This window comes from Oreochromis aureus, linkage group 10 (genome assembly GCF_013358895.1).
Source record: "Oreochromis aureus strain Israel breed Guangdong linkage group 10, ZZ_aureus, whole genome shotgun sequence".
NCBI classification, from domain to species: Eukaryota; Metazoa; Chordata; class Actinopteri; order Cichliformes; family Cichlidae; genus Oreochromis; species Oreochromis aureus.
The window spans coordinates 13,601,221-13,624,954 of NC_052951.1; the positions used below are offsets into that span (position 1 = coordinate 13,601,221).

A 23,734-nucleotide genomic window follows, 5' to 3' on the forward strand; every position below is an offset into this window, starting at 1 on the left:
TCAGTGTAGCTCTCTGTATCCTAGCAACAACACATAAGACGAGTGCCGCTTCTCCCGTCCAGCAGGGGGCAGTAACATTTCTTTTTAAGCTAAAGGCGGAAGAGACCGGTGAGTTTAGGTGTTCAAAGATGAACTAAAATGGCAAGATGATACTCCGCCGGGCCAACCTGAGGCATTCAAAGACATTAAAAAAGCACGTTTACAACCAGGAAATGCTTTATTTTGTGTATTGTTTGGCAAATAATTACTCTCGCTAGATTTTAAGCCTGACCTGTGTTTGTTTAAACCGGCTGGTTAGCTAGCTTCTGTGTGGGGCGTCCCTGCGGGGGAAGGCCGTTTTGGAGCGGCGTAGTTAGTGACAGCCATAACTGATATGTAGTCATTATTGCGGTAGTGCTAGTAAGAAAAAAACAATAAAATACGAAGGTGGATATATTCAATGCATAAAGTCGACGTTTAGTTTAGCTGAGATGCGAACGCGGAAGGGAGCGTAAAAGTCTCTCTCGGTCTCAGGTACGGCTTCGTTTCTGATGAACCCACAGCATCAGTGTCGTGAACATCAGAGGTCTCCGGTTTCGCGTGCGATTATAGACGGTATGATGTTCAGACAAAGATCACAAGTGGCACCTGTGAAGAGCGACCAGTGAAGGTAAGGGCTTTGCTGTGCATGCACGGTGCGCGCTGTTTGTGGCAATGCAGCCGTCTGTGTTTATGGGGAGCTGCTGGAGTGTGAACTCTTCACCGAGTCTGTGCTTTGAAGGTTGTTATAACAAGACTATAAAAGAAGCTAAGGCTCTGTCATGCATTTTGGGACATTTTATTGCTCACAGGAGCTCTGATCCACCATGGGAAACACGTCGTCGAAGGCAGACAGCGGAGAAGAACCTCCTAAAACAACTTTATTTGAAAGGGAGCCAAGTGGGATAACATACAGAATCCCTGCTCTCGTCTATCTGAGGCACTGTCACACCTTCCTCGCCTTTGCAGAGAAAAGATCCTCACCCTGTGACAATGACGCCAAAATTTTCGTTATGAGGAGAGGCACCCTGAAAGAGGATGGATCCATGCAGGTTACCATTGCCACATGATCACTTTGATTTTCACAGTTGAAGTTAACATGATTTGTTGTCCTCTTTTCAAATGTTGCCTTTGTCATGTTTCGGGGCTTTTGTTTTTTTTTTCCAGTGGTCATCCAGTCAGGAGCTGTCCTCGGTGTGCCTGCCAAACCACCGCACTATGAATCCTTGCCCGGTGTATGAAAAAAACACCAAAACGCTCTTTTTGTTTTTCATCTGTGTGTGGGGCACAACCACGGAAGCGAAGCAGATCCTAACAGGTAAGAACAAGACTCGTCTTTGCTATGTCAGCAGCCGAGACGACGGCCAGACTTGGAGCCAAGTCACAGACTTAACTGAGAGTGTGATCGGCGAGGCCATCCACAAGTGGGCCACGTTCGCCGTGGGCCCCGGCCACGGTGTTCAGCTTGAGAACGGCCGACTGATCATCCCTGCGTACGCCTACTACATTCCTTACAGATGCTGTTCCCTCCCCATCCCTTGCACAGTCTACCCACGTGCACTGTCAGTATATAGCGAGGACTTTGGACAGACGTGGCACATAGGTAAGATGCTGCGGAAGAAGTCGTGCGAATGTGAAATGGCCGAGATCATAGACCACGAGGGCAGGAGCCACCTCTACTGCAATGCTCGTAATGCCGGGGGCCACAGGTGTGAGGCTCTCAGTGAAAACAGCGGCGTCTACTTCGACAAGCCCCACATGGCTCCTGAGCTCGTCGAAACGCGCTACGGATGTCAGGGAAGCATCATCGGCTTTCCCGCTCCAGAATTTGTCCCAAACGACGACGCGGAAAGCAAAGCCTGCGGCACGTCGCTCCTGTCACCAGACACACAAACCTGGCTCCTCTTCATGCACCCGACGAGCAAGTCCAGAAGAAGGGACATGGGTGTGTATTTGAACCGATCCCCCCTGCACTCATCTGGATGGGACAGACCCAGGATCATCCACAGGGGGCCCAGCGGCTACTCGGACCTGGCTTACAACGGGGACAAGGATCAGTTTTCGTGCCTGATGGAGTGCGGGAAAGAGAGTGAACTCGAGCAGATTGCCTTCGTGTCGTTCTCCCTTAATGATGTCATGCAGACAGGCAGCAGGAAAGAAAAGCGTTGAGTGGTCGAACTGCGGTCGCTTTTATTTCTGTGTTAGCAAACGAAGCTCTCTGACATTCCCCCACAGCCTAAAAACAAAAAAAGGAAAAAAATAGAGAGAAAAACAAAACAAAAGCCACTAAATGTGCTGTGCAGTAACATCCGTCTGTGTTTACTATTGTTCCACATTCTGGAGATGATAATGCATGCATGAGTCGTGTGTTTCGCTGTCTCCTTGTTTACAGAAGAAAAAAAGTTATTATGAGATTAAATATTATTAATATGCAACAAGCTGCATAAGGAAGAACACTATTCTGAATAGGCTAGGTGGTTTATTTCAGGCATGCTGTGCTGGACTGGCACTTAGAAAAAAAAAAACTGGCTTTGCGTGTAGCATGTTTGATAAGCGCTTCATCCCCGTTTGCATCTTATTAAACTGCCAGTGTTTTCTGAGCAGCAGAGACAATTTGCCTACCTCTTTTTATTTTCATACAAAGATCATAGCAGGCCTTGGAAAGAGTTTCCTCCATGCTCAGTCTCTCCTTTTTTACACGTCATGTGCTCTGATTCACGTATGCCTTCTTCTCCACTGTTTCGAACGTGGCCTGTCAGTGCTTTTTTTCCCCCTGCAGGGTCACAGTCGGTGCCATAAAGGTGGCAATAAAACTGGAGGGATCCAGCTGACCAACTACATCTAATTTTTTTTTGTTTGTTTGTTTTTAAAACATCTGATAGATTAAAGCTACTTTTTACCGCACACATATTTTTTTATGACATTAATTTTCAAAAGCAATACAGCACTCCGTCATTGTTGATTTCCGGCGCATTGAGCATGACTTTCTTTTCCCAGCGTAATGTGCGTCGCTATGACCAGATACGACTGACTCGCTGTTGGTTCGCTAATGACGGCATGTGACATCAGATGAGGACTTGCTATTTATGAAGCCACTAGGAATTTGCACATGCGGAATATTGTACCGTGTGACTTTAATGTCCCTCTTTGCCTGTTGTTGTGCGGCAGACAAGAAAAAAACATTTAGAAAAAGAAGCCTCGAGGTGGCATTAATTTAGTTGTGTTTCTGTTGTGGAAAATGACAAAAAACCCCTGCATGAAACGTGTATTTTAGTAAAATAAAGGTAACCTGTGATCACCTGGCTTCCTTTTTTTTCTCTTTTTTTCCTTGTGACAATGTAAAGTAATTGAAGAGCTTGTAAAAGCTGACTTAGAGCAGGAAAAGTATAAAAGAAATGGATGTGTGCGTGTTTTTTGGTTGTTTTTTGTTTTAAGCAGTTATAAAAAACACTTCAGATGCAGGGGGTGTTTCATTCCCATGGCAGCCAACAGAGGCTGAAGGGCTCCAGCTCGCTGAAATGATGTCGAGGACTTCTGTTGTGAAGCGGCCTGTGGGGAGTTTAATGTGATTCAGCAGATGTGCAAACAGAGGGGGAGGAATTAAGGACAAGCGGGAGCTCTTTATTTCCCCCTCCACCCTCCCAACTTTCCTAAATAATACATTTCTACTCATATGGGAGTTTCTGATATATATATATATATATATATATATATATATATATATATATGTACTTGCATGACCTGAAAGCCAAACACGTGAAAATACAGCAATAAAAAGGAGGTCCACTGTAGCTTAATCCAATTCATCCATTTATTGTATGGCAGCAGGTGAGGTCAGATTAAAGGAGTGGAGATTTAACTGGCTTGGCACAGTGGAGACAGCATACATTAGGAGAATAAGGGTTGTATGTGTCCTTGAAGCAAACGATCTGCATGGGCTCTTTTTGAAATGTGCGAAGGAGGTTATTCTACTGGAATAAGTGCATGTGAAACGGGCAGCGGCGCCGTCCTGTCCTTGTCTTGGCGAGCCAACTGCAATAACTACAAAGTGTTCAAATTATCAGCAAAGACCCAAATCAACATTATTTTAGCTCGTCTTCCTGTTTCTGACTTCCATATGGTGTCTGTGTAAAACAAATATTTAAAAACGGTCCCTAAATTAATAAGAACAAAAAGGATTTTGTGTCTTAGATTCTGCAGGGCACTGTAGTATTATCAAATGTTTCTACTTCAAACAGCGTAGTCCTTCTTTCTGAATATTTTAAGCAGCAGATTGTTGCACATTTTCATGCTGTGCTAAGTAGCAGGAAGCCATCCTTATTGTAACAAAGAGATATCACCCAGTGGTCTGTAACACAGAGCAATAACCTTCATGAGGATTTGGCTGCAGAGGCGAGCCTTACGAGAAACACTGAGCTGGGCTCATTCTCAGCACTCTGATGGAGGCTGAAGGATTTCAGGCTCTTTATTGATACAAATGCAGTAAATGTAGTCGGTGCACGAGTGCTCAGCTCATGCTGACATGGGTTGCTTTGCTCCACTGCATTATTACATTTGTATTAGGATTTTAGTCAACACAGCAGCAGCTACAGGTTACCTGGGATTTCATCACCGGGTCTGACCTCTAATATAATCGGCTCACTGTAGGACCAAAACAGCAGCATCTGGGTAAGGTATGAAATGTGCTTTATTAGATGTGGGGGCTTGTAGATCTCCAATGTGCTTCTGAGCATCTTTTGCTCTGTTTTTTCTTCTTTCTTCATAACCTTATCCCCGACTTGTTTCACCGCACAGAGGATGAATCACGTGGCAAAACCTGTTTCCTTCTCCTTCTGTGTTGGCGGTGAGGACGTCAATATTTTTCAGCACATGTGTTTCATCTGTCGCTCCGAGGGCACCTGGGAATCCAGTAAGAGAAAGCCTACCGGTGCTGGCGTCACAGATGTTTTCTGCTCGCTGTAAACATGTGTGGCGTCCCAGCGGGCACGGCACAGAGCGCCGGACACACGGCTGAGTTATTGTTCTCGTGCCATCCATCTGAAAGAGTCAGGGGTGAAGAGCTGGCACACATTTAACAGGATGTAAGCAGGGAAATAAATGCATGGCTTCTTAACTCGCACCTTTCTTGAACTTGTGAGCTTTTTAGTGTTTTAAATCCACCTGCGATTTCGTGCTAACCAAACCCCCAAATGTAATTGTACAATAACACTTCAAGGTGCAAATTTGACTCCTTTGGATGTGCAGTTGAATATTTCTGGGGCTCATACTGTAAGCCAGCGCCTGCACAGTGATTAATCAGATGTGGACCTTTGTTACAAATATAGTCTGTTATTGCGCGCAACAAAGCTGCCTGTCACAAACGTCACCATCGTCAGCGTACAAGAAAAGGAAAAGTTTGATCAACTCATTGCATTTCTTCACCCGAACAAGAAGCACTAAGGAAAAGAATGAGCTGATTAGTGTAAATCCACATAAGCACAAAGAGTCCTTATTGCCAGATTTCACAGAGACGTTTTTCCCCCTCTGAGAAAGAACAGTCTGAAGATCCACATGAATAATCAAAGTTTTTTACACTTTAGTGAGGAGATTTCGAATTTCTCTGAAACAACACATCTCTCTGAGCTTTTTCACACACACAAAAAAAATCACTATTTCCACGGTCAGCACCCGTCGCCACGCTCGGTCAACTCGTGCTGTTTTGGTGCAACACAAAGAGGCTCTGTTATATCAGCAGCAACACAAAGGTGCAGGCTAACCTCAAATGGGAGGAACAAACTAGCTTTGCAGGTATGCATTATGCACTCAGTGTTATCTGCTGGCTTCTGTTGGCTTTAGAACATTCCTGTGCCAGTCACTGCTTAACCACAAATAAAATAAAAATCTGTAGCTGAAAGCTGTTTTATTTTCTATCTGCATAAAAATGTTGAACAAAACAAAACAAAAATCCGAAGCAATTACAGGTTTAAGTGTCTTAGTCATCTAAGTATGTCCATCAACATTGTGTTGATCATCGAAGTGTACATAAGGAAGCTAAAACCCATCAAGGGAGCACATGATATGCGAGAATGAAGGTTGTGACTAATCCTAGTGCTCGCGGCCCATATGCCGCCTCATATGCAACTCGTAAAATTGCATCGCACATGTACATAAATAAAGCGTGGTCCAAAAATCAACGTGGAAGAGTAGCTAGCAGTTGGGGGTTTAACGTCACACCTGTGATTAGACTACTCCGGGTTTTGGAAGTACAAAAATCTCATCTGACTTTCTATTAACAGCTGAATGAAGGGGGTGCAAGAAGCTTGAGTTGGCTAATCCCAATGTAAATGTTTGCACGTTTGCAGGTTCAAAAACCACTGGACTTTATGGAACAGGGTATGTGCTTTGTCCCTTAAGTAGGTTTGAGCAACAGACATGATACATTCAGAATCAGTTGTCTCTTCTCTTATTATTATTATTTTTTGTTTGTGTTTTGGTTTCTCTTTGTTGCAAGACAGTAAAATATAAGTTAGGCAGGCAAAGTTACATTTTCAGGGTTTGATTGAAGGACCTATGTACACCGGAAGCTACGCTCAGTCGAACTGTACCTCATGACACACTCACAGAGAGCCACGTTTCAGTGGCTCCTTTAAGAAAACCTTCATGAACCACAGACTTGAACTTTCTCTTGTTACATCACCGTCAAAACACATGAGCCTATTTACAATATATTGCAACCTCGTGTCTGCTGAAACAACTCCCGTGTATCAAAAACTCCACCTCGGAGATTAGTTTTCATGGCAAATCACAAAAAAAGAGAAAAACAAAACAAAAGACATCCCCCTTCACATTACAAAGTATTGAAGTCATTACAAAACTAAAGGGCAAAAGACAAAGTGCACAGTATAAAATCTGTCGTGCATGTGTTTGAGGATGGGAACAGATTTGGAGCGATGCAGAGAGAGAAATGAGCAGAGAAGCTGTGTTTTCAGGCTTCCACAAACAAAAAGAAAAGTTAACATTAATCGAAATCTTACCCCAAGTGGTCTGTAAGACTTGTATCACATGTGATAAACTCAGACTTATTGTTTTTATTTCCCATCTTTTTGAAAACTACACGTTCACCACAATATGTCCAAATCTTTGTGTCAGACACCCAGCAACCTTTCCACTCAGTCCAGCCGTCTCAAACCTGCGACTCGAGATCAGCAACTCGGCACCGCTGAAAGTGATGTCAGCATCTTTTGACATAGTTTAGGACGATACAAAGATTATATGCAACATGGACTCACAAGCCGTGTCTGCAGACTGCTGAGAGCCTTTAAAGCGAGCGTGCCCAGCAGGACGGTTATGTCGGATAAAACTATCTGACCGCTTAGAGTTTAAAAAATAAATAAATAAATGGCTTACAAGGGCACTGCAAATCTACATAAGCCGTAAAAAAAAAGCCATGCCACATTTACACCCTGTTAGGGCTATTCTGTCTTAAAGGGACATGCGCACAGAGGAGGCAAACGGACCGCTGAGAAAGCAGCAGGGTTGGGAAAAGTCACTTTGCAAAATGTCACTGGCTATTGATTTCTGATTGCCAATTTGACAACGTAACAGCACACATAAGTTATTATTATTATTTCAACATTTCTACCAGACTCAGTTCTAACTCTGTAACCTTCATGCTTGAAATTCATTTGCCAATTTTTCCTTTTAAATCAGGTGATTTTTTTTTTTTTAAAGTAATACCAGAGTGGCTTATTTGCTGTGTTTTTTTATTACTCCACAAGTAATCCATTGTTCCCAACCCTATAAAGCGGTGAGTGTGGCAGAGCAGTCACATGCACACTACGGGAAATGTTCGGTTAGACACATGAGGACTAACCTTTAGCTCTCTGGCTGCTGGGTACTAAACATCACACAGAATAACAGGCAGCTGTGAGGGGAGGAGACTCACACGTCTAATGAAAGCACCGTTCACGCAGTCAAGTTGCATGTTAGGGCAGAAGTGGCCTTTTTTTTTCTTTCTTTCCTCACTTTAGGATTGACATTTGATTGACCAGCTTTAGCCTTCCTCTATGTTGAAATAATTAGTCTGTGAACAATCAACAGTGAGCAATATATGATCGGTTATGTTTTCTTTTCTTCCAGAATTGAGAGAGTTCTCTTTTTCTTTTTTCCTTTTTTTTTTTCTTCTACATGATATAATGTACTGCGCAGAATGGATATGCGCACATACTGGAAGCATAAATGTTGCCGAGGACATGCAAGTTGTTGAGTATACAGCAGAGCAAAAAGCGATGTTTCCCCAACATCAAAGTCTTCTTCGTCTTCTCGAAACATCGTCCGTGGCTGAGATTTGAATCTTCAAGCGCGTGACTCTTTCTTCGAGTGTGGCTTGTTTCCCAGCAGGGCGTCCATCTCAGTAACGGTTTGAGGGGTCATTTGAGATAAAATCTGAAAGAAGGGGAGGATGGCATCAGCTTAAAGTGTGATCTGCTGTTTTTTTTGGGTGGTTCTTCTTATTGCGCACAAAACATAAAAGCATATTTGAATACAGCACATATTTACCCGGAGGGCACCCAGATTCTCAAGAAGCTGGTCTGTATTAGAAACACCCAGAAGTACTGAGCTGACTCCCTCACTGCGCAGACACCAGGCTGTAAAAAGAGCAAACCAGGAAAACTTTATTGCTGGAGGAATATCAGTTTGTAACCGAAGTAGCTGATTTTTTAGACTTCTTTTAAAAAAATGTTAACAGATTTAACCAGTGGTTGGATTCCATTTGAAAGCCTTTATGCAGACCATACATATACAAAGCATTTAATTAACAAGATCACAGATTATGTAATGTTATTTTCATGCAGGAGACATAGATTTTCTACACTTCTCCCAGAACTGTTACAGCACTTCCTACCTGCGTGTGTACAGTAAGATTAAACATAATGAATCAGTCATTTAAGGAGTGAAAATCATGCAGATATGAATCAGTTCAGTCTTAATCTGCAGCCACATGATGCTAAAACAAGCAAAGCTGCATCTCTGTATGTCTGCACTGAAAACTCAGGCCCTTTGCTTGGATCATACCGATGGCTAACTGTGCAGCAGTGCAGCCCAGTCTGTCTGCCAGTAGATGGAGCTCCTTGATTTTAGCCAGCTGCCTCCGACCCTCCTCACTGTTCACTCGCTCCTTCAGCCACTGGTACCCCTTCATCAGGACCAACATGGAGAAAATCACTGATGCGGCACTGATTCACACTGTATGCCGATAAAATCGAGAACTATAGTGAGGCTGATTTGGAGCCAGAGGAAGTGGAAGATCAAACTGACCTTCATTGCTGCTCTGGAGCACTCCGGTACACCATCACTGTACTTGCCTGTGATTAAACCACAAGCGAGCGGAGACCAGGTCATCGCTCCCACACCTGACAGAGCGAGGAAAGTGTGAATGAAACTAATGAAACTTAATTAAAAAGAAGAGATAAATGTTGCTGTGGGATTTTTGGATGCCTGACCAATCTTGTGGTAGAGTTCAGGAAGCTGCACTTCCACTTTGTCCCTCTGGAAATAGTGATACTCTGCCTGCTCGCACACAGGTGGTATCAGGTTGAACTGGCGTGCCACTGAGTATGCCTCCTGGTGCCGCAGAAATGGAAACACAATGCAATGGTAAGTGATCAGCATTATCTGGAAAAAAGCTGACACGTGAATTTGTGAAGAGTAAGACTTTAAGAGTGGGAGCTCAGCACCATAATTTCCATTGCGCTCCAGCGCGAGGTTCCCCAGTACATAGCCATACCCTGGTTTATTACAAACGTCATGGCCCGTACAATCTCTGCAAATCACAGCACAAATCACTTAAATTACATTCATTTGACAACTCTAACACATCTGATTAAAGCTTAATTCCACAAATAAAACATACTACCATACAAAAACCCTCCATATTTGTGCTAGAACAGTAATAAGCGGTTGAAACTGACCTTCCATCGGACTGTTGACATCATTTCTGTTGGCAAAAACGATGTCCACATAATCTAGCTGGAGTCTTGATAGGGATCCTCGTAAACCTGTGATAAACATGAGTCAATTGTTGGACTAAGAGTCATAACTTTAAGGCACAGTGATGTTTTGAGCCACCGCTACACAACAGAGAGTTTAATGACAGTGTCAATAGCTTTGCAGTTATTTGGCAATAAACCAAAGTATCAGGCTGCATTATATTGACCTGGTAATCATGCTCAATGAAGCGTAAGGGAAGGAGCAAAGTTATTAAATTTTTTTCCTGATTGAGACATGACTGTGTGTTTGGAATTTCATGGAGTTTCATCCAGTAGATCTATAAATACGAACTTCATGCTGGTGCCTAATCTTAGGCCAGATCACAAAAGTGATTTATTTTTTACATTTTAAGTTTACATGGCATCAAAATAGCATTCAGCTCCTCGCAAGATATTAATGATTATCCTCAGTACAGTGTGCTGGTGGAGGGTAAAATGAGTGATTCTGTTTTATGTTCGATTTTCTGCTTCTCAAATGTTCTGGGCAAGCGTCTAACCTTGGGTAAGTCAGCAGTTGGACTTTTTTTTTCCTGAGCAAAGTGAAAAATAGTGCATAGAGTCGAAATCTGAGCGTTGTCCCTGCACGCGGTGCAAGCCTTAAGAGCTGCACGTAGTTCGCTCATTATGCAACGGCCCCAAATCAAAAGCTTCATGACAATGACATAAAAAAAACTCATTCAAGTCCAAGGTAAATGGTCATCCTGCGGCCGTGCTGCTTACAAAAGGAACAAAGACCACCACCATATCCTTTAGCTTTTTTAGGATTATTTTTGGAACCGATGAAACGGCTGGAAAACAGCAATCAAGACATGTACCTTCACCTGACCTCTGTATTTTCTTTGACCCAACAAATCTGATGACAGGCCTCTGAAACATCCTACCCATCAACATCTGCACTTAAAGTGATATAGCTTCAAAGTGAATGCACCTCATATCCCAATAGTGTCCACTGACATCACAGTTAAAAAAGAAGTTGTGCTTACTGTGACGTGTAACACGGAGCTGACTGAGTGAGTCAAACAACGCTCACACTAAAAGGTAAAGGGGGCTTCGAATGAATGATAGCAACCACATCATTAGTGGTTGAAGTAACACACAGGAAAACATGCTGTACAAAATATAGATGCAGTGCAACCTAATAAATCATAGTTTTCATTTATAGTCTTTAATGTATAATAAGCCCAAAGTTAGCGCAGAAGTGCCACAAACTGCAGTTCCTCTAATGGCCACTTGAGGCTGGCTCCATAAGCGAGCTAATTCCCATAGACTCCTGTGTTAAAATGTCCAACTTCAGAGCAAAAATAAACTCGTTTATAGTCGCTCATAAAAAATAGTTTTGGTCACTAAAGCTAATGTTTCCCTTTGTGACTCTTCTATGTGGGCTGGATTTTTTTATATATATAAATCACCGCTTCAGTTTATATCAAAGTTCTGCCAGCTGTGCGCTAGGTTTCATCTCAGCTAATTTGAGTAACTGAGTGGGAGATCCCCACAGTGTCTGTGGTGATGATGTGGTCCAGCTCCAAATGACCCATTTTCTATTGTAAACAGTCAGTTTAAAGTCAAGCTGCAGAAAAATATTTATCCAATGTCTTCTCCTCTCACCGCCAACCAGTCGTGGCAGATGGCTGTCCCTCCCTGAGTCTGCTTCTGCTGAAAGTTTCTTCCTGTTAAAGGGTAGTTTTTCCTTCCCACTGTCGCCAAAGCACTTGCTCTGTTTGTCTTCTCAGTATTATTGTAGGGTATTTACCTTACAAAATAAAATGCCCTAAGGCAACTGTTGTGTGATCTGTTGAATCTTCTATAAATAAAACTGAACTGAAATTGATTTAAATTGCTTTAAACTGGACCAGAATAACCCCTTATTTGGTTTACAATTTGCAAATACATGAGTAGACTGTACCTTCAATAATGTGCTTTCTGGAGAGTCCTCTCTCTGTCTCTGCCCTGTGGAGTTATGAAAATACAAATCATTGATCCTCATTTAAAATGATGAATGGAAAGAGGCTGGGTTGAAGAAATGTGAAGAGTCTAGTGTTTTAGTCTCATACTTACTGGCCTCCCCAGTAGATTTTTGTCGTAATGACAAAACTTGAACGTCTGGCAAGGACAAAGTCGTGAGTATTTTGATTGCAGCATAACATTTAAGTTAAGGGAATCAGCTCATCCTAAATCTAATAGTACAGACAGTGTTGCTGACAGTCTTTCTCTCTTTCTGGTGTTAAAATTAAAACATTTTATTACCAATATGTGCCTCTTAGGCAGCTGGGTGAGTCAGCCACCATCTTTGATCAGGGAATTTAACATTTTTATCCTTTTTAGTCTCTCTGAGGATAAAGCTCTACATTTTTTTTTCCCAAGTATGACTTTCCCTTGAGAGAATTTAATCAAAAGTAATAAAAACATGTAGTAATGCAGTTCATTTCAGGAAGGGATTATTAGGGATTATTTAAAGTAAATCTGTGATCTGGTCGAGTTAAAAAGCTTTGCATGCCTGTGAGTCAGTTAGGAAGAATGAGTAATCTCACCTCCATCCTTTCTTCTTGATAATGTTCCCTAGAGTAATTTCCGCCCTGAGGAGAAACACATCATTGGTTGTGACGGGCTGAGGCTAATAAACTTTATTTGTATGTAACGTTTAACGACAGAGTTGATAAAGACACGCAGACCAAAGAAAACAAGATTAATGTGAAGAAGAAGAAGAATGGAAGACGTCACATAAAAACAGGTTTCAATTTTTGTATTTGCTGTGAGAGAAATCAGACGATTAAAAAAAAAAGTTTAATTGAGGCTCAGGAGAGGAAAGTGAAGTCTGACCTTCCAGAGGCGTACACCTCCGCTGTGTCAAACAGGTTCACTCCGTTCTCATAAGCTACGGTCATCAGGTTCTCTGCCATCTGAGAGAACACAAAAACCGAGACTGAGAGAAGCAGACGGCGGATAAATTCCAATTACCCAAAGGTCGTTCATGAAGGGCACTACTCAGGGAGGATAATACAGACAATATCTCGCCAAGCTACAGCAGTCTTAAGGCCTGTCACACATATTCCTGCGATCGTGAACGCTGAGATTTGTTTACAGTGCGCCGAGCGGTGTTACACAAAAACCAAACGAGTGAAGGTGTGCGGGAATCGATTTCTCATACAAACACAGAGAGAGAACGCTCACTTCATCAGAGATCTGCGATCCAAATGTCACCCAGGTGCCTGAACAAGGAGAGAGAGGGAGAGACAGACAGACGGATTTTAATTAAGGGTTTGAAGCTGAGCTGAATATTTCCCTGCCTTCATCCCAACTTACCTAACCCGAGACAGGAAACACGTAGGCCCGATTTTCCCAGGTTCCTATAGAAAGGGAAAAAAATCAGGAGGTTAGATGAGAAATGCCTGTAAAGCACACACACACAAAATGTGTGGGCAGTTGGAATATATCTGGACATACAATCTTCAAACACAGTAAGTAAGATGTACGCATGTGAGTGATGAGCAATCCTCAGTAGGGAGACACTGTGGTTAAGCAGTGATGAGACTAAGAATTGCAGCCTTTCGAGCTACTTGTATCTCTAAGTGGAGTTTAAAAAAGATGGCAGCTGCAATATTACACTGTATTTAACACACATTTTTGTCTTATTTGTTTCTACCCAAGCCTCCGAGCCATCTGAAGTAGTTTCGGTTTATTAATAATCGCATCCGCTCACAACTACATTACAGCGTTATAAACTATTTATTCACGTCTATGAGGGAGCTGGCTCACTACTTTACTGGACACATTAGGTTTTGAAAGCTAAACGTCATCTTAGTATGGCGATGTTGTTGATGAGATCCTGATTATTCTGTAGCGGAAAAGCCACATGTAACACAAACCTGGTGTCACGTGTAAAACAAAAGTACGACACAAAATTAAAAACCTGACACAGATGTAATTTATTTCTGTCGTAGTCTCCGACACTTCACTCCTCCACTGCAGCTGCTGAGAGAAAGTCTTTCTCGCCTCTGGTAAAATGACTTCCTCTGTCTAATTATTTCTGAACAATTGACCTTTCATCCCTCGTATGTTAGCAGTTCAGTGTATTACAGTGGGCCAGTGAAACAGCTGGAGGGGACGGAGCTCAGCGCAGTTAGAGTCCCAGCAACAGCTTCTTTGGTCTGCAGCATAAATGGCCCAAAAATGCTCCATGAGCTAAAGAGGAGTCCATTAACCGACATGCCACATCTGATTATTCAGACAGCTGAATTTTGAAGGGCAGGCGGGGGAGAAGCGGAGAGCTGCATTTCTGACCACAGGAGCATGTACAGCTGAAAATGATGTGGGCTTCATGCTTTGCTCTCCTGTGTGCTCTCCCCCATTCTAATTAGCCGGGGAGCCAGCTGGAGAGCCGGCAGAACTGCAGTGCACCTCGCTGCTCGCCGTCTTTTCATCTCCAGCGCCTCTCCCCTCTCGGCTTGTCTGCCTGCGTCCACCGCAAAACAGCCAAATGCACAAAGACAGACTGTCAGAGCATTTAGACTCAGTCGAACAAGTCCCGCTTTTATTTTCCTGGTCTATTTTCAATTCCCAACCTTATGCTATTTTTAGATTCCTGCATATGTAAGCATTTGTTTCACGCTCTTTATGTGTGTGTGTGTGTGTAGTGGGGGCATCAGTCTTCATGTGAGCACTCCATGTGGGTGTGAAATACATATTGTTTGTGTCATTATGTTAAACTGTTAAAAAAGCACACAGGTGGAAGGTCAGGAAAGCTATTTAAAGGGAAATGTGTCTGCGGGGTTTGGATGTAGCTGATTCCTTGTATGGTAAGCTGGCTTTTCTTCGTGGTTCGTCAACCAATGACAGCTCTGCCTGTTCTCTCACGCTGACAGCCACTTTGAACACTGGGAGTAAATTTAAATGAGGCACATGGGAAAAACATATTTCAGAGACTGAGTTATTTAAAATCAGCTACCTGAATATTTTACCATTTGTTTTGTTCTCTTTTGTTGGCTTTTCTTTTTTTTTTTGTAGTATCCATCAAATCAGTCCTTTTTTTGTCTCAACTTTATTTGGATGAGAATAAAGGGCATTTTATTTATTTTTTGTCAAGCAACATTTGACAAGGTGGGGCCAATAACAGCATCCGGAAAAAATATTCCCTACAGTTTTAATCAGCTTCTAAAGCAAAGCTTGAAACTGATTCAAAATTGCTTTTGAGGTAGCTTCTGTATCTGCACACCGGGAGCAAATAAACGATATGGTTTATACCCAACTTTATTTTTGTTTATTACCTTCTTTTTTATTATTATTTTTAGGGAACTTGAGAAAAAGTCATTATAATTATGCATGATGGCTTTGAGCTGTGAATTAAGGACAATAAAAATCTGTTCCCCAGCTTAGTCACACACCTTCTGTCCATACTTTCCTTTTCACATTGGACCAGGACGGCAAACAGAAGGCTTACGTGTGAGGGAAAAAAACATACCACCAAAACATGAGTCAGCATTCGGTGGAGTGTGTCAAGCATCCAGTGGCATACAGCTGTTACACAAATGTTTGTTTTTTTTCTTCTTCTTCTGTTAAATGCTCTTCTATCCAATATGCTTTTTAAAGATGAGTGCATGAAGCTGACAGCCTCGTGTTTGGTGAACGCTGCTTGTGAACACATCATGACAGGGAGCAAATTTGAAACCGGTGTGCATTACTGGGCGAATTCCACAATTGCCGAGCCACATAAAAATCCCATTTTTATGTCTGTGTGTGCGCGTGTGCTTCTGAGCAATAGAGGATGTCACTGTTTCCATGTGTGACAACTGGCCGCCCCCTCCTTTGCGCTCAACTCCGCCGCTCTCTGCAATGCTGCAGTCTGCTAAATTACTATCAGTGAGTCTGGAGAAACACATGCTCTGTCTTTCCTCGCACTATCTCCCTATTGACAGTCTTTTCCCACTATCTCCCGCACGCAGTACACCCAGACGCTCGGCCTATATTTCATCTGAGGCGGATCTGGGGGACGCTGTGCAATAAACGGAAAACATCTATACTGTGCAAGTGTCATTATGGGGAGGGGTTCGATGCTTTCACGTGAATATTCACGCTTGATGGGAACTGCATTGGAACGCAGGCACAGTTCCACATGCAAACATGCATGAATGCACTCATGAGCAGGGCACACAGATGCTTCTCTATAGCCTTCATAAGTAGGTCTTCCAGTGTTTTCTTCTCTATTTTTTCCATTGCCATAAATCATGATCTCCAAACGAGATGATTGTAGCAACTTGGCTGCCCCGTCCATACATTATTAACACTGGAGAGAGAGAGACAGAGGAGACACACAGGTGCTCCGTCACGGTTTAGTCAGCATTTTAACCTGTGCTGACATTCACAGTTAGTTTTCACCTGAGACAGGAGGAAGACACTATATACAGATGGTTAGGTGCTAATGGTGGACTTTTTTTTCTCCCCCTTCCCTCTGCAGTTGTCATAAAATGCCACACACATGCTGAGCAGGCTCTTCTCCAGAGGGAAGACCTAGATATTAATAACACTCACGTCAGTTTTATGTGTATGCTTAGACACACATTTTCTGAGCACAGAGTGTGGGAAGATGGTGGACTGTCTGTTCTCTTTCAGTAATGCTGCACACACTGTTTTTGTGGCTTTAAAGAGTCACTTCACCTAAATTACAGAGAACAGATTTTTCTCACCTGTGTCTGCTTCTACCTAAATACAATCAATGCAGTGGGCAGAAGTTATGGCACTAAAAAAAAACGCCACCACAAACTTTTGCTTTGTCTTGTCATTCTCAATAATCCAGAGACATGCCAACAGAGCTACATTTTTGGGTTTATATGACAAATGAAACCAAATTAGCCACATGGCCTGGCACTAATCAAAACCCCAGCATCTAAGAGTGCACTAATTATTGATGTAGCTATTTTTAAAAGCATTAGCCTAAACAATGGACCCTTCATGTAAATGTGATGTTTTTAATTCAGCTATATTAAAACAGTTAGGAAATCAGGTCTGTCCTAATTATAAAATACACATGCTGTGCAGGGAGCGAATGGAGAAAAAAGGCACAAAGACACACACACACACACACAATCTCAGCTGCTCTCCTCCAATTCTGCGTATCAGCTGCTGACACTTTATTAGTGGTCGTGACTCTCCCGTTAACTAAAAATGCATGTAATGAAGTGGTGCAAGAAAGAGCTCACACAAGCCGAATTTGACACAATGCGCTGTCATTACTGTTTATTCCAAGTTTGGGAACACACATGAACTGCGACAAAAAACCAAAAAAAATGTTCACTCGCCCCAACATGTTATCAAATGTTAATGAAATTCGCTCGCTGAGAAGGTCGCTGCACTCTGCCGCTGTTTCATGTCCGCTGGCAGACGGATAAAGACGAGTATTTGAGGGATGTGGCGCTTTCCGGATCTCATGCCCTCGTGAGTGACAGCGCAGTGAATTTAAAGTGATTAAATGCAATCGCGAGCATGTTTTTGAGTATCACGCCGTCCTCCAGTTTTCTTTGGTGTTCCTGTTTCCCTGTGATTTAAAACAGCTCAACTACTTTGCCTTAATGAATTTTGCAGTGTATTACATGGCAGGCAAATGAATGCTACCGAGATTTATTTAAATAAATGAATATATTAAAACACTGAAAAATAGAGTTTCAAATAAAAGTAAGATTTTAAAAGAAGAAGGAGGAATTGATATCATCTAATTAAATGCCTTCTGAGTCTTTTCCAGAGCATGTGGACACTTGTTCATTAGGCTGCCCTCTGCTCTTACATAATAACAATATGCGGCCATGATGACTCCGCCAGAAGACAATACCAGTCTTGGACTTTGATGAGACAGCCTTACTCCGAGGACGTGATGTGGATTTTCTGGCCGCGATTACGATGCCTCTCAGTTAAGAGTAAGCCGCCAAATGCAGTCAATTATTGACAACTCTGAGCTTCATCAAACAACACTGACCCGCAGGTCACTTTGCATTTTGAGGAGATTAAGTTGTCCGCTGCATACACTTAATCAAGTCCCAACAAGCAGCTGCACACATAATAACAGCCTAGATATTGTTCAGATGCATGATATGTGCAGTAATTATAACATTAAGCACCGTACAGCGTGCTGTAGTAGTGGGTGGCAGATGAAAATAAGCAGCCACAGTTTAGCAGTCAGTAAACAGATCATGGTTTGGATTATATTTTGGTTGAAATCAAGCAAGTGAACACCCGGCGTTACTTTGCCTAAAACTTCCCAGACCTCAAAGTGAGTCACTAATCTGCCCAGTCAACTGGAACCTCTCCTGAAAAAAATAAAATAAATAAATGCCCCAGAGCGACAGAGAGGAGAGCTGAAGGTCAAGGTTTTTGCAGCCCGCAGTCGTGTTCTCCTCCCTGCCACACAGGCCATTTGTTTCCCGTGGTTAATCATGACAACAACGTGAGGTCAAAATCACTGCATTATCGCTTCACCTGCCGGTTACGATGAATATTTTAGTCGCTGCTGGGGATTTGTTACACTTCGCTTTGCCTTCGGTGGCACGCGTGTGAACGGCGCGTGGAGTGAAATTAACAAAGCGAGCCTGTGACGCCGCTGTGCCGTCAGAGCGCATATAAGCGGCCGAGATAACAATCTGAATGCTAAGAAGAGGCACACGGCGAGAGTAATAACACCGAGGTCACCGTCTCGCAGCACTACATGAGCATGAGATGTGTGTTAAAAGTCGACAGGGCCGCTCGTCGACGCCAAAGCTTCAGCTGCTGCGACTACGCTACTGAGATTTCCACCTTCCGCTGTTCAGCATGCACTCCTCCAGACAACGGCACCTCTCTGCATGGCTGAATGTCAGAACACTTCAAATCCTCATGAAAATACATGAAGGCTTTGTTCTCCAGTTTAACATGCAACCCAGTATCAGGTATTATTATGAACGCTACATCTTCTTTTTCTTGTTTTTCTCTTTATGGTACAGCTGAGGTTTTTGTTTGTCGTCTGCTTTAACTGGAGCAGCATATCCTAAATGTTTAAAAATGTTGGAAATACATTAGTTTGGCAAAATAATCTGAAACCAGGGAACTTTTGTAGAGCTTAAGATTTTGATCTGTAGCACGAGTACAGCCACATCACTAACAGAGAGCGGTTACTTTGCACCAAAGCAGATGATAGAGATCAACTGGTGCACCTAAGGTGACAGAACTTAAAGCTCATTGATTAACATGGTTTCTATTACTTGATTAATCCTTGCAAACACCAAAGTGCAAAAACACCACAGCAATTCCCATCAGGTCACAGACTCTCCATGGAACCAGCAACAGCTCCTTGTCTCCAGTCTTTGGTCTAAGCTGCTGGCTGTGATGTCAAACATCACGTGCGAGTGTCATCAATAGTTTGTTCTCACTCTTCACAATCACGTCTTTAAGTTTAACTTGAGTCCTTTTAGATACAGTAGAACGGCATTCTTGGGTAATCGCTGCTAAACTCCTGCATGTCTTCCCAGCTGTCCTGAACTTATTTCGATTTTCTCACATCTGGCTATTTAACAAGACTCTGTTTCACAGTTTACTGCATGTCAGTGCTGAATGTTTTATCTGAGTAGGGCTTCCCTATTCACATTCTCTGTCTCTCAAGCATGCATTAAGATTAATAGGCATCCGCCACAGACACAGCGTGCCCCGGGGCCATCTGTGAGGAACAGCGGTAGATAGATCTACGGTCTTCTCCAGTATTAATGTAAATCAAATTCCCTTTTCTTTTTTTTTAAACTCATACCAAAAAAATGCTTTAAGAAATTCATGATGCTCAGATATACCATATTTGATTCTAATTCATGTGAATTTTAATTTCCACAGACAACTTCGTAAATGATGCTTTTAGATAAATTCCTCTTGAAATATTTAGGTGCAAACATGACAAAAATGCGATTCCAGAGGAAAGTCGAATCATTTTTGGCGTTGTCTGTGAAATGTGCATTATCTTGTCATATCTTTTAATTCAATTTTCTCAAACTTGAGCATATTGTGCCAAATGGAACCATAAAATTGGGCCATCTGGACAGTTTGGTGTTGAAAACAGAAGGTTTAGTTACTTTAAAAATAGACATTTTGCTGAGTGACAGAACTGACTGCTACAGTCACCTCTCCATCAGCTCGAATGCATACCCTGTGGCCACACTGAACACACAGCATATTGCACACACACACACACACACACACACACACACACACACACACACACACACACACACACACACACACACACACACACACCAGAATGCTGCAGTGCACTGTAAGGGAGTAAAAAAGGGCAGCATTTGAAAAGAAAACAGTGAGAAGCTTAAACAAGATCAAAAAAGAAGCTAGAGAGAGTCACAAAGAAAGACTCTGAGCATCTGTGACCTGCCTGTGAGTGATCAATACTTCGGTTAATGAGACAGAAGGGCCACAAAGATGTGGTCAACGCAAGCAGCAGCAACTGGAAATAGAAACCAGCGCCAGAGTGCCAAAAAATGCAGTTCCTCAAATGGCCACTTGAGGCTGCCTGCAAGAGTGAGTCAATCCCCCAGTGCATTTAAACAGCAGTAAAGGGCATGTTTACAGCCTGGCACATTGGTCTCCTTAACTAATTTTCACCATCATGACAACTAAATATATAATATGATATAATTTCATTTATACTCAAAGTTATCACCATTGAGCAGAAGCTGGGAAATTTTTTGTCACCCATCGCGACCTCAGACTGTGTGTTTGTGCCCCCCTGGAACATTTTTAAAGCAATCATCAAGTCACAGGGCTCACTGTGTGGTTAATGACACCAACAAGAGATCTGTGCTCAGGTGTTTTTTGCAAAGTAATATTCTTTTATTCTATTTCTATGTTACTTAGCAATAATTAGCAGATATCTGTTTCTGCGTGATGCAGTTACACAGTCTCTGGACACACCTTTGTATTCCAGCCATTCATCCAAACACAGTTAAATCCGGGACTCCACAAACCAGTGGATGACACTACAGTGGCCATGGCCCACTTTTATATATATCTATATAGTTCACGGGTGGTTTAGAGTGCAGGCAGAAGCCTGCTTCCTTCCTGACCTCTGTGTAATTGTAATAACGGTGTGAAATGAGGAATGTGCGGCCACCGCGACGCCGCCACAACCAGACTGTTGTGGTGCAGGTGGTGGAGCTTTGGGCATACTCCGTTAAGGAAAGGACTGATAAGCGACAGCAGTGCTGGCTGATTAGAAAATAAGACAAAAACTAAAGGCAATGCCTGGGGTGTTGCCAATGGCAACTGGAAGTGGCCATATGCTGTATAGACTTATTGTGCTGCTGCACTCCCTATTAGTGACACTTTTCTAGAGACGGCAGAACAACCGGAAAAATCCAGCCCAATCATAAAGTCCTGAATGTGTGTGACTCTAAAGGGAAAAAAAATAGGAGTGGAAATATCCTAGTTTTGTCGTGTGCCTTATTCCCTTTTTAAGCATCTTATTAAGTGGAAACTAAATTGACTGAAGAGAATGGCAGCAATTCAATCAACCTGATTACCAAGAAAGCAGGTCGTTAAAACTCTCCTCCTAGTTCTCGAATTTTACAGCCCAAAGATGGAAACACGGTGTGTGCCTGTGGAAGTCTGCAGCCTAATGTTAAAGTGCATGCTTTGTGCTTTCCCCCCCTTTTTAAAAAAATGTTTATGTATAAATACGAGCCTCCTTCATGCATGAGCTCTGCATGAACAGCTGTCCTTGTTTAGCTTCAAGCTCTAATCCATCAAAGGTAGACCACAAGTTTGCCAACACACTAAAAGAGGAAAAACATACATTGCATTCTTGTCTTGTTGTTTATCTGGTTGGATTTCCTTCTTACATTATGACTCAGACCTGGTGTGTGTGCAGCAGAGATTTTCTGTGCATACGATAGTCTCCTGCAAGGCTATTTTATGAAAATACATGTGTTTAAAACCTCTAAGAAAAGCCGGGCGTCTTGGTGTGGTTTCAGGGGAAGCTTTTATTGGAGGAAAGCTTTTTTTTTGTATTATTAATCTGCTGAAATGAGAAAGAGGCTAGTGCAAAGTCTGTGGCTAATGCTCCCATATGCATACTGTCTGAAATATTGTGATAGCATTAGGGCTATTTAGTATGACTTATATAAGCATTTTTTTTATTTATATCCACAAGCGCTTTTAAGAATAAATGTCATATTTTTATAATGTCAGAGAAGTCATTGCTCTCACTGAGGTGTTTCTCATCTGGCTAATGGATATGTAGGCAGTCTGCACAGTCTGCTCACTGGTGATATGTTTGGTGACAAGCTAACCTCGAATTCACCTCACATCTCAGCAAAGAGACTGGCAGAAATAGGAATAATGAAGGCCCGGCAGGGCAGGTAGAGCCTCAATGTGAAGAAGAGGCCCAAACCTGGAGCCCAACACCTTGTTTCTGGTGGAGGACTTTCACCTCTGCTGGAGGTCAAAAGGCCACAGTGATCAGAGTGAAATGAAAGCCATCTCTCCAACCAATAAAGCTCCGGCTCCTCATCTCCCCCAGTCAGGCTCATACTCACCTGTACTTCATATTGGTGTGGCGCCCAATAGCCTCCTTCATGTGGGCGTGACCCTGAGGAGTCTGACGAGACCCGGGACCCTCCCTGGTCTTGACAGAACCTTGAGACATGTAGTTGCCATTGCTCCCTTGTCCACTGCTTCCACCTCCGCTTCCTCCTCCTCCACCACCACCACCTCCACTTCCTCCCCCACCTCCTCCTCCACCGCCACCACCTCCCCCTACTCCGCCACTGCTCCCTCCAGGAGGTGGAGCGGTGCGAAGGCCACAAAGCCGGTCCTCGCTGCGACTTTTGAGGTTGTGCTCAGTGCATGCAAAAGACACCTGCATCCTGGCAGCTGATGTCTGTGTCTCTAATTCTGAGAGTCTGAGTATAGGGTTGGGTTTGTTTTTTGTCTTTTAAACAAGGAGTCACACAAACAGCAATGTCTACAAACTGTTGGTGCTGCTCGACACCGTTTCCCGTTGTGCTGTTGTGGCAGCGCCGTGATGCTCATACAAAAGGGCTCAGACAGGGCAGGTCAAAGATTTTGGCTCAGAGTTGGAGGGAGCAGGCGAGAGTCCAGCCTCTAAACATGACACACACGGAGTTACCGTCTGCTCAGTCTCCTGTCTGGTGATGCAAACCTGGCAAAAAGGCTCTCGGAGTTTTCACACTCACACGATGCATCAGGGCTGCCCTCCAAAAATCATCAGGGAGCTTGTGTGCTCGCAGCAGTCCTCAGACGAATTTGGGGATGTGGCAGTTCTTGGGAAGCCCCCCCACCCTCCCACCCCAATAAAATCTCAGTGCAATAGATGCCCTCCCTGGAGAGTGGCCTTGTCCCACATAACATGCACGGGCTCTGTATGGCTTATGTAGGGTGATAAAGCACTTGCCAGCTTGCTGTTTTCTCTTCAGCTGAGGTTTGTTGAGACTGTCTTGAGCTGAGGAGCTCCGGAACGTGCCGCAGCAATGACACAACCACAGCTACAGGCATCCTCACACCTCGCGTCGAAATCACTCATATTTCTCCCCCACCTTTTATTTTTCTGTCGCAAGGTGGGTCAGCAAAGAGGGAAAGAAAAAAAAAAAGAAAAAAAAAAAAGATCGGGCTCAATAGCGCGAATTTACATCGCCGAGGAGAAAAGTCCGATCGGG

At 43.0% G+C, this 23,734-nt stretch overlaps 2 protein-coding genes across 3 annotated transcripts; one reads left to right on the top strand and one right to left on the bottom strand.

Annotated features, from left to right (window-relative positions):
* Positions 1 to 41: 41 nt before the first annotated feature.
* On the top strand, positions 42 to 3,315 carry LOC116336231 (sialidase-4). 2 transcript variants are annotated; one of them, XM_039618939.1, is made up of 3 exons: positions 42 to 108; positions 831 to 1,070; positions 1,186 to 3,315. In XM_039618939.1, exons 2-3 carry the CDS (start codon positions 846 to 848, stop codon positions 2,185 to 2,187), a joined length of 1,227 nt encoding a protein of 408 aa, XP_039474873.1. In that variant the 5' UTR covers positions 42 to 108; positions 831 to 845; the 3' UTR covers positions 2,188 to 3,315. The 2 variants fall into 2 exon arrangements, with proteins under 2 accessions (XP_039474873.1, XP_031615915.1); XM_031760055.2 differs by lacking the exon at positions 42 to 108 and adding an exon at positions 511 to 649.
* Positions 3,316 to 5,908: 2,593 nt separating this feature from the next.
* On the bottom strand, positions 5,909 to 22,709 carry LOC116336241 (voltage-gated potassium channel subunit beta-3). Its single transcript, XM_039618075.1, has 14 exons — positions 22,595 to 22,709; positions 13,347 to 13,390; positions 13,215 to 13,252; positions 12,864 to 12,943; positions 12,575 to 12,619; positions 12,102 to 12,146; positions 11,950 to 11,993; positions 9,969 to 10,055; positions 9,735 to 9,820; positions 9,501 to 9,621; positions 9,316 to 9,410; positions 9,073 to 9,193; positions 8,557 to 8,645; positions 5,909 to 8,442 (listed from the first exon to the last, which is right to left on the bottom strand). Exons 1-14 carry the CDS (start codon positions 22,702 to 22,704, stop codon positions 8,353 to 8,355), a joined length of 1,095 nt encoding a protein of 364 aa, XP_039474009.1. The 5' UTR covers positions 22,705 to 22,709; the 3' UTR covers positions 5,909 to 8,352.
* Between the last annotated feature and the right edge of the window lie 1,025 nt (positions 22,710 to 23,734).